This window comes from Vitis riparia, chromosome 19, assembly GCF_004353265.1.
Source record: "Vitis riparia cultivar Riparia Gloire de Montpellier isolate 1030 chromosome 19, EGFV_Vit.rip_1.0, whole genome shotgun sequence".
NCBI classification, from domain to species: domain Eukaryota; kingdom Viridiplantae; phylum Streptophyta; class Magnoliopsida; order Vitales; family Vitaceae; genus Vitis; species Vitis riparia.
In genome coordinates, this window is record NC_048449.1 from 4,077,207 (window position 1) to 4,093,640 (window position 16,434).

At 32.3% G+C, this 16,434-nt stretch overlaps 1 protein-coding gene and 1 pseudogene across 1 annotated transcript; one reads left to right on the top strand and one right to left on the bottom strand.

Annotated features, from left to right (window-relative positions):
* Positions 1-6,341: 6,341 nt before the first annotated feature.
* On the bottom strand, positions 6,342-7,814 carry LOC117909092 (protein ULTRAPETALA 1-like). Its single transcript, XM_034822993.1, has 3 exons — positions 7,809-7,814; positions 7,655-7,742; positions 6,342-6,661 (listed from the first exon to the last, which is right to left on the bottom strand). The coding sequence occupies exons 1-3, from the start codon at positions 7,812-7,814 to the stop codon at positions 6,342-6,344; spliced, it is 414 nt and encodes a 137-aa protein (XP_034678884.1).
* A 4,194-nt stretch (positions 7,815-12,008) lies between these two features.
* Positions 12,009-16,433, top strand: LOC117908707 (annotated as a pseudogene).
* The last annotated feature ends 1 nt before the right edge of the window (position 16,434 follows it).

The window sequence follows — 16,434 nt, forward strand, 5'->3', positions numbered from 1 at the left end:
TTTAACAACCCAAAATCACTAAATAGAGCATAGATAAGACTTCTAAAATGTAGTTTTTGAGTTTTCATCATTGGTATGTGTAAGTCATGTGCACACAAGGAATTAATAATGCCATTAATGATGCAATTATTAAAAAAAAAACACTTTGTGACTTTATGGTAAAAGGTCGCACCTCATAGTTGACCTGAATGTAAAAATCGAATGCAAATTGTAAGGTTCACGTGCTTCTCTTAAATTGTCATTTGTTGTAAGTAATTCTTTTTAGCTTATTTAATTTGTTTATGTAAGAGGAATGTAGGTAGATATTTCTCCCAATTTATGTATTTTCTTTTGTAAAACTTGAATTTCATTTCTGACAATGTAATAAATTTGACCTAATTGTATAAAATGAAGATTGAATTTTGCATATCCCAAAGGATTCATTTAATACTTAATTAAGTATTGTGATCATCTTTAAAAAAATTGTGGTTCCTCTCATGACTTGTGTATTAGGGTTTGTGAGATTCCAACAAACATAAGAGTTGAGATAAAGTAATTAAAAAAAAAAAAACCATATAGGGCCTCCATAACTTGGAACTACTGCATGAAGCTTTCAAATTAATCTTCACTTGCTAAAAATGGCTGAAAGCAAAGTTCTAATATTATGTTTCTTCATTGCTAAGCATTGTTTAGAATTTATATAACTAAAGATCCATTTATTTAATTAGAAAGTTGAAGTTCCAATCTTGATTTGCACAATCAATATAAATAATAAGGCTCTAGATTATATGGTTTTGCAAGATTATTAATTGCAAAGCATAGTAGATAGTGCAAGAAACCTAGGTTAAAGTTAGCAAATTTGGTCATGGAAGCCCGTTCTAGAAGGGAATTAGAGTAAAGAAGAAAATTTATGGTCAACCCATTGCCTAAACTATTTTTCAACCAAATTCTTTGTTTAAGGCCTCAAAATCACAAATTTTTTAGGCCCTAAACAATGAAGTTAGGTAAAAAAAAAACATTGTGCATCCTAACATAATTTTGAGTTTTGTTTCTAGCACTAATTATCTTCTGGAATAAATGTTTATAATCAATTTTGGTATGTCAAACCCAAGCTTTGCACCATTTACTGTGCCTTCGGATGATCTTGGACACCATATTGTCTAGGTTCTTACAATATACATCATATAGATTGTAAATATAGAATCATTTAAGAAATTCAAATATCATTTGAATGCAATATTTTTCTGACTCAATCAAATTTGTGATTTCTTTCATCACATATTTGGATAGAATATAAGATTTGGTCTCTTTTAATTATGAAGCCAACTTTTGTTTCCAAATTTTGAAAATTTTATGATGTAATTTTTTTAAATGTTTAGGTGATCAAGTAGCACTTTTAGTGTTCTGTTTTTTTTTTTATTATTATTATTAAAGTTTAGTGTATAAATATTAAGGTTAATTTCACTTCCACCCTTGAGGTTTGGTGTAAATACACCAAACCATCTTAAGTTTCAAATTTCGTCAATTAACACCCTATAAATTTATTTCATTTTTAAAATTTATTTTTTAGAAAGATTTTAGATAGGTGAGTTTAACAATTCTCTAAAAAAATAAATTTCATACATGAAATACATTTATAAGGATGCTAATTGACGAAATTTGAAACCAATGATGGTTTAGTGTTTTTACACTAAATTAACCTCGTTTGAAAAATGTAACCGATTCTTTCGTTTCCTTGGGTCACTGGCCATCCGCCGGGGGTTTCGGGTTTAATACCGATATTTTAGCAACAAATCCAATAAATCTAAGTGTAGTGCTTGGTGTATTGATCTTTTTTGGAAAGGGAGTGTGTGCGAGTTGTTTATTTCAAGAATAGGCTGGACTCGACCAGCTGCACTTTTTTTCGTTATAACTAGGAACGAAAGGTGCATGATCACACCTGAATAAATTAAGAAATCATATGTAAGAACCATAGCATTTCGTGATTCATTGGTAAATATATTTTGATTCTCTATCAACCAATGATGCGGTACCATTAACATGGTTAAAGCTAAACCGTTTGAAGTCCAGACCCAGCATGGTATTCTTTCTACCACTATATTAATGCGGAGGTAGTTTCAAAATGAATAGTTGGAAATTTTTTCGGTATAGAACACTCATGTCGATAAAATGATTTGAACCATTTATTGGAAAAATGGGTATTTCGTTCCCTTTTTTTTTATTTTATCCAATGCTGAATCGATGACCTATGTCTATGTGGGGATTATGGATGAAATTAACTATAAATATTATTGTGTTTGCTTTGTTTATCATAGAGTACAAACATATCTATGAAAATCAAAATATAATTAAATAATATCTTTTATTTGTTTCATAAGCCCATGTATTTGAGTTGACGCATTTGAAGTAAAATATTAAGGTTCGAATTTTGTTTCTATGGTTTACTTTTCAAATATCTATTATTTTATTTAGGACTAAAAGATTTGAAACACTAATATTTTTAAGTTTTACCATAGTGTTTTGAAATTTATTTGATGGGGAAGTTAGTTTCGCTAAAGAATAAGGAAAAACATAAAAACATGTATAATTGATTTATAACATTAAATCAAAATCAGTTTTAGGTCAATTGCTTCTTGTTGAATAGCCTTACAATTTATCTTTTAGATTTTCATCTATTTCACTTTTAAAATTAATTTTTCTTTTTTCATAGAAATCTTTCAATCATGTACTTAAATGTTTTTTTTCCTGGCTCTCCATCTTTTTCAAATTTTAAATTAATAGCAATAATATTTTATGTTAACAAATGCAAGCATTGTACTAAAAAACTTTGGTCTCATGTGATTTTGCTTTTAAGAATTCTCCATTTTCCATTGTTGTAAGTTAGAAGGGTGTGATTATTTAAAAATAAAAATGATAAAATTGCTATTAATCTTTACTTGAATTTCTTCAATTCTTTTTGAGACATATGAAAAGCTTCATTATTCTTATATTCAACATGACCATGTCCTTTTGGGTTATTTTAGACAACTAGCAACCGTTAACCAATGCATAATTAGAACCCAAATTCTAAGACAAATTGTACATCACATGCTGCTCTTTTCCCTTTCTACATATATATTCTCTAATAGTACATGCACTTATAAGTTTTGCTTTATGAAATTAAAGCAAGGTAAATGGATGAATGGTAAAAAAAAAATGTATAGTATTCATGGTATATATTACAACCCTTAAATATATACATGACTTTCCGAAGGATATATGAACTATACAAGGTATACATACATCACTCCTAAACATAACAATTGATCATTAACTACTCTTGAATTGTGGGAGAAATTAATTATCTCCTAATAGAAATAATGCATTAGAGATACACAAATAAATTTCTAATCAGTCATATTGGGAAGATTACTCCATGGATCAACACAATTCCAATTTTTGTTGATGAAGGCATCATGGTGGATGCGACACTCCTCCTTCGTTCAAAGATTGAACCTGTGCTCTTTGTTGCAAGAAGGACAAAGATAAATTTATCATAGCTCTTTTGGGACGTGAGTGCTATCAGCCTATTCACTCCTTCCCAAGTTTCCTTGTAGTATAATTGAACCCTTTAGTCCTTGGGGCCAGCCCCTAATTAATGCAGCTCTTCCATTTTTTTTTCGTTCTCCTATTGTAGAATGACCCTCAAAGAGGGAAGAGTCAATTTGTCTGATTAAAAAGGAACCATTTATCAGTTATTTACAAACTAAGCATAGAAAAATCATGCATTGATCCTTATCATATTGTCATAATTTTGCTTTGAAAAACTAAGCCAAACATTTGATCCATGACTAAGATGAAATTGGACTGACCATTGCTCAATTGATGTCAGTTATGCCTGTAAGATCTTGCTTCTTTATCTGCCCTGACAAATATTTCTGCCCAAGAAAAAGAACAAAAATGACTCAACACAAGAATTCATATATAAATCAACACACACCCATCTGTATCATTTTTGGAAATTCACATAAGATTTTACATGTAGAGAACCAACCAAGAAAAAAAGAAGCATTGTTTAACCATAGACAGCAATCAGAAAGATTCATACAAAAGGTAATATTTTCAAGCAGATTTCACTGAAGATTGCTAGATTTTGATCAGATCGAAAATATTATCCAACAAAGCAGTGTTCTTCAGAGATGTTTCTAGTTTGACAAAAGTTTTCTACGTCAGATTTTCAGATCTAGAAGCAGGTTGCTAGTGTTTCAAATGGTTAGATCAATAAAATCATGAAACATGCATGTATAAAGATCAAAACCCAATTCATATAAAGAGGAAAAAGTTGTGATGGAGAGAAAGGGAGACGTGCCTTCTGAGCAACCAGCAACACACTCGCAGGATATCTTTAAGTTCTTCTCCGGTAAATATCGGTTCATTCTCATTTGTAGCTGCATCAACCACTGTAACAAAGAGCAATTAAAAACAAAAGAATATGCAGAAAGGGAAGAGCAGCATTGGTTAACAGCTGTCAGCTAGTTGCATGACACCAGAGAGCATTCATTAAAATAAAATATTACTGTTATTGATTTAAAATTTGAAAAGGGTAAACAACCCCCCAAAAAAAAAAAAAACATTTAACATGATTGAAAGATTTCTATTAAAAAAGAAAACCAAATTTTAAAGTGAAATAAATAAAAATCTAAATGATAAATTATAAGGCTCTTCAAAAAGGATATTTTAGAAGAAACAACAATTCAATTTAAAAAAAAAAAGACCAATAAATGAAAGTTGTTTTTAACCTGGCTAAATCATTGATTCAATCAACATTATCTTCATTTTTTTCATACTCCCCTTCATCCTTAGAGTCACTTTCACCTTTATCTTCACCTTCACCTTTATTTAGAAGCATATGGGAGTGACTCATGGCAACAAGAGATATGAGGCTCATTATATATTATTTCGCGTAGTCTTAACATAGTTAGAGTTTAATGTTTTGTGGGAAAAAAAATATGGTTCCTATCTATTCCAATCTAATTATACCATGTTTGGATTCTTATATTAAAAAATTTTCACTATGATTTGTCATTTTCCATATTTGGATTCTTATCTTTAGAAAACTTTAATTATGACAAATCCATAAAAGTGAATTTCTAGCAACTTTTTTTTCTATTTATAAAGAAAGCCCAAACTTCTAAGAAAAATTAAGACTATATTTGGTTCCTAAAAATTACTAGGGAAAAAAAAAAGTTAAGAAAAATGATTTTTTTTCATATTTAATTTTACTATAAAAAAAATGAGATAGAAAATCATATACAATTAAAATTATTAAATTTTTTACATATTATTAAGAAAGTTATATCTTTATATAGAAGAATTAAATAAATGAAAAATGTTTGAAGTAATATATAAAAATAATTTCTTAACTTTAAATATATTTCTTATTTTTCTTCATGTATTATTTCTTTCTACTTTTTCTCTTTATTTTCTTTTTTCTTCTATTTCTTCTCTTTATTTTCTTTCTCTCACATCTTTCTTCAAACTTTCGGTTGTTTCCTATGACCATCTTTGGTTTTCAAAAAATTTAAGGGAAAACATAATAGAAAGAAAATAAATTAAGGAAAATTATAAGGAAAGAAAAAGTAAATAAAAATAAAAATTAATCTTATTTTACTTGAGTCAACTTTTCTATATAAAGGATAAATAATTTAAAAATATACAAATTTTCTACTAATTTTAATTAGCTATAAACAATGACGTAAGTGATGCTCTTCCAAGGCCAGTTTCAACGAATTATACAACAAGAAAAAAGAGAGGGTTTCTCTGAATTGACATGAATCGACATGGCTGATATATAAAAAGAAACAACTTGTACAAAAGAAATTAAGATTTGGAACTCCTCCATCGCCTGCCTCTTTCGAGTAGATCATTGAAGCAAAGGACGTACTGGTGTCCCTGCTACCGCATTCTGATAGAAGTCGACGCAGGTGCGGCAGTTGCATCCCATGAAACGACATTCAGGACATCCAAAACACACGCATAGTTCACATCCACTACACATTGGAGAGTATGGACAGCCCCTCAGCGTTTTTCGGCTCTCTCTCTCATCCTTATCCACACATGTTAGGCTGAAACAAGAAAGGTCCATATTAAGTTCATTGGCAAATTAGACAGGATAACAATGTAAGACTTGTTCTTAGATTGTAACACAGCATCATCAACAACCAGAAACATTTTAATCAAGCATTTGTGGATCTCTACTGTTCTAGCATCACTATAATATCTGCTTTAAGACAGGTTGTAGTACATTTGAATCTCATTTGATGAACTAATGCATTAGAGATGCATATAAAGAAATTGTTTGATCAGTCATATTGGGAGGGAACCTACTCTACGCGATCAGCACAAGTCCAATGTTTGTTGATGGAGGCCTCATGGTGGATGCGACACTCCTCCTTGGTTCGAAGACTGAACCTGCGCTCTTTGTTGCATGAGGAACAACGAATAAATTCATCACGGTGGATAGCTCCTTTAGGACGTGAGCGCCCATTCTCTCCTTCCCAAGTTTCCTTGTAGTATTTTAGAAGAGCTGTCTTGCAGAGTGGAACCTTTTTGTCCTTGATTAGCACCCAAATGCAGCTCTTCCACTTCTTTTTCGGCTGTCCTCTGGCAGAATGACTCTCGAACTGAGCAGGAGTCAATTTATCTGGTTAAAAAAGAACCCCTAATCAGTTATGTACAAAGCACAGTCAAATCATATATTGATCCCTAATCATCATCATCCATGTTGTAATTTTGTTTTGAAAGACTTAGCCAAACATTTGAACCATGACTAAGATGAAATTGGATTGACAACTATGGGCCAAATTGATGTAAGGTTTATGAGATCTTGTGTGTGTTGACTGTGTCCTGGCCAATAAATCTCCTTCCTTGGTTTCTAACTGTTCTCTACGTACCTTCAGTGGGTGTACCAAAATAAGATATTCCTCTATGCACTGTGAAGCATATTTTAAAACTAAATACTTAGATTCCTAAGATGAAGTTTGTGATCACATTTAAAGTTCTATATATATATAGAGAGAGACACAACCATTTTCTACAAACTATTGAACAATCACCAACATAGAATTAAGGGAGAATATCAAGCCCTAGAGCCATCATCAGATCAACATGATCTAGTAACTAGAACACCCACAAGCTAGAAAAAGTACTTCATCTTTTCTTGCATGATAAACCTTTATAGAAAAAGAACAAAAATGACTCAACACAATGATCGATGAATAAATCAACATATACCTACCATCTGTGTCATTTTTTAGAATTCACATAAGATTTTACATGTAGAAAACCAACCAATTAACCAACAACAAACAAAGAAGAAGCATAGTTCAACCATCGAGAAATGCACTCAGAAAGGTTCTTACAAAAGGTAATAATTTCTAGAAGATTTGGTGGGTTTTTATCAGAAAATATTATTCAACAAAACAGTGTAGAGAGGTTTCTTGCTTGACAAAAAATTTGTATGATATATTGTTTCAGAGAAGCAGGTTGCTAGTGTTTCAAAAGCTTGTACTAAAAAATCAGGAAGCATGTCTAAAGATCACAACCCATTTCGTATGGAGAGCAAAAACATGTGACAGAGAAAGAGACGTGCCTTCTGAGCAACTCTCTACACACTCGCAGGAGATCTCAAGCTGACCTCCCACAAAAATCCTAAGTCTTCTTGTTGTATCACCATATATACTTTCTGGAGGTGCAACCGCAGGTGACCTCAATATAGTCTCCTCCTGTCCTTAAAACATGTATGTCTTTCAGTTCTTCTCCGGTAAATATCCACTCATTTTCATTTGTACCTGCATTAACTACTGTAACGAAGAGCAATTAAAAACAATAGAAATACAAAATCTTCCAAGTTCTCTTTAAATGAAATCATCTAGAACCCATATATTACAGACATCAAACTTGCCAACTTGACGAAACAACCAGATTTTTAGCACAGTGCTTGCGTTTGTTAATATACTATTAATTCCAAATTAGAGAAGGTTAAACAACCCAAAAAAACCAAAAAAAAAAAAAAAAAAACAAAAAACAAAAAACAAAAATCTTAACATGTTTGATTCCAAAACACTAACCCAAAAATATCAGTGTTTGAAATATTTTATTCATAAATAAAATAATAAATATTTTAAAAGTTAAAATCATTAAAAGAAAAAATTATGTCCTAATCTTATACTCCAAAGGCCTCAACTTAAATTCTTGAGTCTATCAAAGACATAAATGATCATTTAATCATATTTTGATTTTTTTCATATGTTCGTATTCTATAGGAAAGAACGCAAACACACCACTTTTTATGCTTCAAACTTTAAAAGGGTGTCAAAAGGTACTATAACATCTAAAAAATTAGATTATAAAATTTTCAAATTTTAAAAATTTAGAAACAAAGGTTAGAGTACTACAACGACCAAATCTTTAATTCTAACCAATTGTGATGGAAAAAAAAAACTCACACATCAAATTTGAGCCAAAAAAAAAAATAATGCTTTTAAATGACATTTGAATTTTTTAAATGAGTCTATATTTATAATTTATACAATGTAAATTGTATGACCCTAGACTATATGGCATGGCCTACTAGATCATCACAAGGCACAATAAATAGTGCAAAGTTTGGGTTAAATGTACAAAAATTGGTCATAAACAACCACTCCAAAAAAAAATTAGTGCAAGGAACAAAACTCATAACCATCATCAAGAGGCACACTGTTTTTTGCCAAACTCCCTTATTTAGGGCCTTGAAAATTTGTGATTTTGAGGCCCTAAATAATGGAATTTATTCAAAATTAAAAACAGCTTGCATCATAAGATGGTTGTGAATTTTGGTTTTTGACATAATTTCGTCCTAAAATGGGTGCCCATGAACAAATTTGCTAATTTAACCTAGGTCTCATATACTATCCACTATGCTTTGTGATATCTCGTATGCCATGTAATCTAAAGCCTTACAATCTATATTGATTATGCAAATCAAGATTGAAGTTTCAACTTTCCAATCAAAAAAACTAATCTTGAACTATCTAAATCATAAACGGTGGTTACTAAAGAATAAATATGATATCAGAACTTTACCTTTGAGTCATTTCAGAATATCAAAGTTAATTTGATAGCTTTGTGGAAGCCCCAAATGATTCTTAACCTTATGCTTTTTCCTCCCTTTCAATACTTATGTTAATATTGGATTCTCACAAACCCTAATACATGAGTTGAGAAGAACTATCATTCTTTTAAAAAAGACCGCAATTAATTTATTAAATATTAAATAAATCCTTTGAGATACACAAATCTCAATCTTTGCTATTCATAATCATAAGGTCAAATTTATTACATTATCAAAAATGAAATTCAAATTTTATAAAAAAGAAAAAGAAAAAGAAATACATAAATAAGGAGTGGTATCTACCTACATTGAATACCTTGTATACAAACAAATTAAATAAGCTAAAACAAACAATAAAGGGCAATTTAAGAGTAAATGTAATCCTCACTACTCATGTTTGATTAATTGTTAAATTTACGTCAATTGTAAAGTGCACCATCTTATTATAAAACCATCAAGCTTTTTGAATTGAAATAAATTAATTTTCATGAATAAACAATGAAAAGACTTTAGTCATCATTAATGGTGTTTAAAAAATAGGAAAACATATCTCTTAATCATATATATATATAAAACCAAATAATTTGAATAGGGGGTAAATTTTTTCCCTTATGTGCATATGAGGAAAATAATAATAATTTGACTCACACGTGCCAATGATAAAAACTCAAATATTACGGTTTTTAAGTTTTTATGCTCATTTTGGTGATTTTGGGTTGTTAATTGAAAAAATTCAAAAAAGAAAAAAGATTACCCAAACAATATTTTTAAAAAAAAATTAAAAATCTTTGTTAAAAGGAGGTTAGTTTTCCCAAATTATTTTTTATCTCAATATTAAAAAACTATCATACCCTTGATATTTAAAGGATTATTTGATTAAAAGAGTCTTTGAAAACCCAATTTTTGAAATTTAACCTACCACCTTTTTTTTGTCTCATTTGGACAAAAATGCTCTCATTATTTTCTTGTAAAAATAATCATCTCTTTTAAAACTTATATGCAAATACCTGAAATGACAAAGGATATTTATATAAAAAAAAATGAGTTACTTTTCAAAAAAAAAATATATGGGAATGGTTAGTTCACAATTGAGGGATTATTTCATCCCTTTTAATCAAATATTTCACATTTAAATGGCTAATTGTTTACAACTTGGCTAAGAATAGTCCTTGCATGCTAAGAAGGCACTGACTAGTGAATTTTAATTTTTAGAGAGATGGAAGGTTGAGAAGGGTACAAGACCAATTAAAAAGTCTTACTACAAAAAATTTGTATCTTGTCATTGTTTGCATCCAAAGAAAAATGTAAAGTAAAGGGATTTGTATATTAATTTATTAGGATTGAATTTGTTTGTGTTCTATGAGCATAGAATAGGTATGAAAAAATTCTAAATGATTAATTGAATTATGTCTTATAGAAGGAATTAGGCAATGTGCAGATGACTTGCATGTACCAATATAGCTATATTTATAGGGATGGCCTTATGTTTCAATTGTTTAAAAATAAAAAACCAACTTCAAGTAAAGGTATACTAGCTATTAGAAAGCATCTAAAAATTCTCTTTCAAGACAGGTTTTAAGTACTTTAACATTTTTCTCTTCCTATTTTTATAAAAAGAAGTATTCTATTATGAGATTTTCCTATAGAAATGCATTTTTTATATTCCTTACACAAATTATTCCTATGTAATGAAGGGAAAATAGGGGAAAATATTTTGAAAGAATGTAAGTTTTCATTTTGCTCTAATTGGGGCTTTTAGATTAGCTCTAGTATTGTAACTACTCCTTTTAATATAGAGAATTGATATCATCTTTTTTTGTTATTTTTTTTCAAATATGAAGTGTAAGTGGGAAGGAAAGAAAATGAAAAATGAAATAAAAAGAGGAAGAAATATTTAAGGGAGAGGTGGGGGGAAATAATTAGGGTTAGGATTTCAATTAGGGTGGATAGAGGTTAAAGACAAGGATATGCCATTTTCATTTAAAAAGGAGGGAGAGAGAGAGAGAGAGAGAGAGAGAGAGGGAGAGAGAGGTACATATTTTAGTAATATTAAACTTTATTTTATATTGATGTATAAATAATTTGTTTTATTTTATTTTTGATAATGATAAGTTTAAAGATGAAGCTTTAGGAAAATATCATCTTTAATCTTTCTTGACACGTAAAAAACCGTCGTTGTTTCCTTTTCTCATACTGCACTAATTCATATTTAGAGTGGGTGTCCATGACCGAACTTTCCATCTTTAATGGTCATACCATGCACTATTTAGTACATCTCACTATAAACTCGTGAAGTCATAAATAATATCTTGAGCCTTATAATCCATATGACTATAGATCGTGCAAGTCAATATTGGATCTTCAAATACATAAAAGTGCTTATTAAATGAACTAACATGATATTAGAAATTTACTTAAGTTAGAATTTGCTAAGGCCCTAGATGACGTTTAACCTACATTTTTTAAGCTCTCTTCATGTTTGTGTTAACATTGGATTGTCACATACCCTAATTGATGAGTCGGGAAAATAAACAATTTCCTTTTAAAGAAAACAACATCTAATTTCTCAAGTATTAAATAAATCTTTTGGAATTCACAAAATCTCAATCTTTATTATTCAAAATTAGGTCAAATTTATTACATTGATATAAATGAGGAATGATATTGGCCTACATCACACACCTCATACATAAGGTTGATCTTAGATTTAAATTATGAAATTTAAATATTAGAATTTGGACTGCAAAACCAGAAAGGCCAAGGAACCAAGACCGAAGCCCAGGCCCTAGCAGGGTCAGGACTGGGCCTGGAGCCCAATATCAGTCGGGCCCGGTTTATTCATAAAGCCGGACGCAGACATTCGCTTCCCTACTCACAAAGATGATGATGGTATCATACGCTACCCCTGCTTACCGTGTTCCCATCCCTGCTTATCCTGCGCATACCCCCAAACCCACCAGAGCCATATTCTCGGTTCGCTCAAGCGCTCAAATCCCAGTTCCCCTTCGTCCTTAAAAGAAATCCCTTTTTGCAATGTGCCTTGCTATGTCGAGTAAATGTTTGGTTGCTGAGAAAGTGTATTAAAAGAAAGGAAATTGAATTTTGAAACTCTGAATTTTTATTTACATGGGACCAAGAAAACTAAAATGTCTGTTGGTGAGTTCTCTTTATATGGATATAAAACAGCATAATAGGATTTGAAAATTTTCTTTTCTTTCCTTTTCCTTAGTAAAAGTAGAAACCAAAATTCCATTTTTTTCCAAAACCCTATGATAAGCCTTCTCTTTTGCCCTGGCTTGCTGAAAATGTGAAGCCTAATGTTTGCCTTATGCACAGAGAGCCTGTTTTTGCAGCTAACATGCAAATTTTAACATATTTATTTTGCAGGTTGTGAAAGCAGTGGACTCATTGTATTCAGAGTTCAGAGCTATGGACAATCTGGTTGCCCGCAACACAGCCCGTGTTCTTAAGGCTTACCAGAATGCCCGGGTAGGATATCATGTAAGTGAGAGATTATTGAGATACTTTCTGTAAAATGGTGTTTTGATGAATGGTGTTTATTCTATTTATACTTGGGCAAAGAATATGTCAATGAACATTGCTGTTGCCATAGTCATTAATATTGTGGATGAGCTTATCTGGGTTTTGCGGTGTTCAAGTTCAGCTTGGTTGGATTCGGTCCCAATCCAAGCTTCATCCTAGCTCAGATCACCCTTTTCAAGATTTAACTGAATTGAACCTTCTTCATGAGCCTAACAGTACTTGTTTGGTAGCCTACTTAGTTTCATGCTCATCTTAGAATTGGAACTTATTGTATATGCATATGTGCATCTGTTTGTTTGACTCCTATTCCTTTTTAATGGTAAACTCTAAGAGGCAAGTTTTTTTTGTGTTTAATGTGCACTGTATTGTAATTATGTTTATGTCAGCACTTTGGTGGATCCACCGGCTATGGTCATGAGGAAACCAGGGGTAGAGAAGCACTTGACAAAGCTTTTGCATAAATTTTAGGGGCTGAATCTGCAATTGTCCGTTCACAGGTTTTCTTCATGCTTTCTGTTCTTCTACTGCTTGGGGTTGTCTGCCACTTTGTTAATAGACATTGCTATTTTGCCTCTAGTTTTTTTCAGGTACTCATGCAATCACTTGTGCTTTGTTTGCCTTCCAAAGGCCAGGGGATGAGGTAAGCTATCTATTGATTTTCCCTTCACTACATTCTTAATTGAAAGTTATGTTCTGTATTTATGTAAAGCTTTCAGCTCAGCTTGTCAATGAGATATGCTTTAGAGTGATATAATTATCAGCTTTTAGCAGTTGCTGGTGGTCCTTATGACACCTTAGAGGAAGTTATTGGAATTAGAGATTCTCATGGGCTATTTTGGAGTGAACTACCTACGAGAAGTTCCAGTAAGTTACAACTCACAAAGCAAAAAAAAATTTCAACTTTTCCCAGTTGTGTAATTTATCTGACACATGATGGTTCAGCTTGCTGAGGATGGGGGACTTGACTGGGATGCACTTATGGGTGCTTTGAAACCTCAAACAAAGCGTGCACTCATACAGAGGTCATGCAGATATTCATGGTGCCGCAGTTTAAGCATAGATGGAGACAGCAAGAGCAATAAAGATGATCAAGGTAAAACAATCAAGATGTGTGGTAGAAATTATCATAACTATAATTTTACCTGATATGGATCAGTGAAGTGGGATCACAACCAGAAGCAGCATAGGATCCAGGTTTAAATGGATGCATCAGCCTCAGGCTTGCATGGTATTCCCTATGTTTAAATGCTAGAAACCTGATCAGACATGGCTGAAATTTGACCAATTCAATTAAGAACAGTTTAATAAGTCATACTTTTATCACATATTCTATTACCATCATTTGCAGCTTATCAAATTGGAATCTATATATAAAAGGAGTTTCTAAGTAGTACCTTGAGTTTTTCCACAATATTGACAGCCAAAGTTATCCCACAATTCTATTAGCTCAAGCAGTTGATTAATATGGCTTTTTCTTTTTCAAGCAAATGCTTCAACCATTTTCTGTAGCTTTCATACTCATAAACTTCCACCCAATCATCAGTCATGCATTTTTATGCAGATGCAAAATCCAAACTGCTTGGTCATGGTGGATAATTGCTATGGTGAATTTTCAGAAAATGTCGAACCTCCAATGGTGGTATGTCACAGAAACTTTATTTATTTTCTCTAATGGGTAACATTATACTATTAATGATGAGCAGGGTGCAGATTTAATTGCAGGCAGTTTAATAAAAAACCATGGTGGAACTATTGCACCCTGTGGTGGATATGTTGCAGGAAAGGAAAAATGGGTAAAAGCAGCAGCAGCTCGTCTCTCTGCACCAGGGCTTGGGATGGATTGTGGTTCAACCCCAGGTGATATTATGCAGACTTTCTTTCAGGGGTTGTTCCTTTCACATCAAATGGTTGGGGAGGCAATCAAGGTATTTGGAATCTGCTTGTTCTAAGTTGATGCAGTATTGTTAATTACACTTGTAATGACAATTTTTTCTTCTTTATTGCAAGGGGGGCTTTCTGATCGCGGAGGTCATGGCTTCTAAAGGTTTTAAGGTTCAGCCACCTCCTAGAGTACCACGGCATGATACAGTACAGGTTTGTGTTATCCTAGTTTGTTTCCATTCTTTTAAATTGCAACATTCAAATGGTTCATTCTTAGATGAGTTCCAGTCCATTTGGCTAATGATCAAGATTGTTGGCTTGGGTGAGAAAATCTTTGCTTGCACCCATCAACTAGTTGCTTCTGTTATTCTCTATTCTTTTGTAATTGGTGATTAACATGGTCACTGTTGTACTGTAGTACTCCTTACTCATAGTGTATGCCCCATAATTAGATTAGTTTTGATAAATATTAAAGATTGGAAAGAACTTTGCAAACTAAGCTTAATTACTTTGTGCTGTTTTCCAGGCAGTACAGCTTGGAACCTGAGAGTGTCTTCTTGCTTTCTGTGAGGCTGTACAGAGAAGCTCCCCACTAGGTTCATTCACCAGACCAGTCGCAGGTTCCACTCCTGGATATGCATCTGAGGTCTTGTTATATTTAATTTTGCATTCAAATATGATAATGTTAAGGGATCGATTTTAATTTTTAACATTTTCTCCCTCATGGCAACATCAGTAACAGCATCTGTATAACCCATTTCTAACTAACAAATGGCACGTAAAATGCCTCATGAACCTGAGGACCTGATATGCACTGGAGGTTGATGTAATGTTTTAATGAACCAGAAGCTCTTTTAAGCATTTAGAGGCATCATGTAGTATTCCAGTTCCAAATCAAGTAGAACAAAATGGTGTTGCTAGTAGCATCATACACATAGGATAAGCAATTAGGAGCTTGCAGTCCAGAACCATTCAATCCATTGCAGAATTTTTGGAGTCTTTTGATCTAAATATTACATTTTTCCTTGGGCAGTTCCTGCTTTTTGGTATTTGTATCTGATACAGACATACGCTATCTTTTCCTTGTCATATTTGTAATGTCATTACATTACATTACATTCAACTGACAAACCTGATGATGTACCAAAAGGCAGTGAGGCAATCTCTTTTCTTTCAATAATGAAGCCAATGGAATATTTTATATTGTTCTTTCTCATGGTTTAGGTTATCTTTGCTGATGGAACCTTCATTGATGGAAGTACAAGCGAGCTCTCATGTGATGCTGAGGGAGCCATTTGCCATGTTCTGCCAGGTGCGTGGCCGCATCACCTTGTTTTCCTTTTCCGGTTCAGGCTTGACAATCATCTTCTACCTAGTCTTGAGCCACCCAAAGACATCAACAGAAGAATAATTAAATGTCTCACTGTGCTTGTACCCTTTTTTCCTCAAATCTTCCAATGCAGGGTGGTAGCCACTGGACACAATGGGGACTGGTTCTAGGAGAGGTTTTGAAATACATATAATGTATCTGCTTTCTTCTGAAGTTACCATCTTCAACAATCTCACTGGAGGATCAGTTGAACACCGCATTGCAATGTGACTGACAATATCTTTTTCCTGGCAGAACTCAACTCAATCTTGGCTTCAAGGTAATAACAAATATGACTCTTTTCCCAATCAGCAGGTGGGAATTTGAAGAACTCGGTCTGTGACTCACCAGTTTATAAATGGAGCTGCTACCTGACTTCACAGTTACATGGGTGCTGTTCAAACCAGCTGTGATTTTTTTTTTTTTTTTTTTTTTGGGATTAAATTTTGATGGAGTTGCCAATGCAAGTAAAGCGTTCAATACTTCTGGACAGTTCTCAATTTTAATTATTTATTCAGCCATTTAACAC

Excerpts from the sequence above, each read along its gene's own strand:
- LOC117909092 (XM_034822993.1), bottom strand. Across the intron at positions 6,662-7,654 it reads ACTTAGGATTTTTGTGGGAG|ATAAATTGACTCCTGCTCAG; the intron begins GTCAGCTTGAGA and ends TTTTTTAACCAG.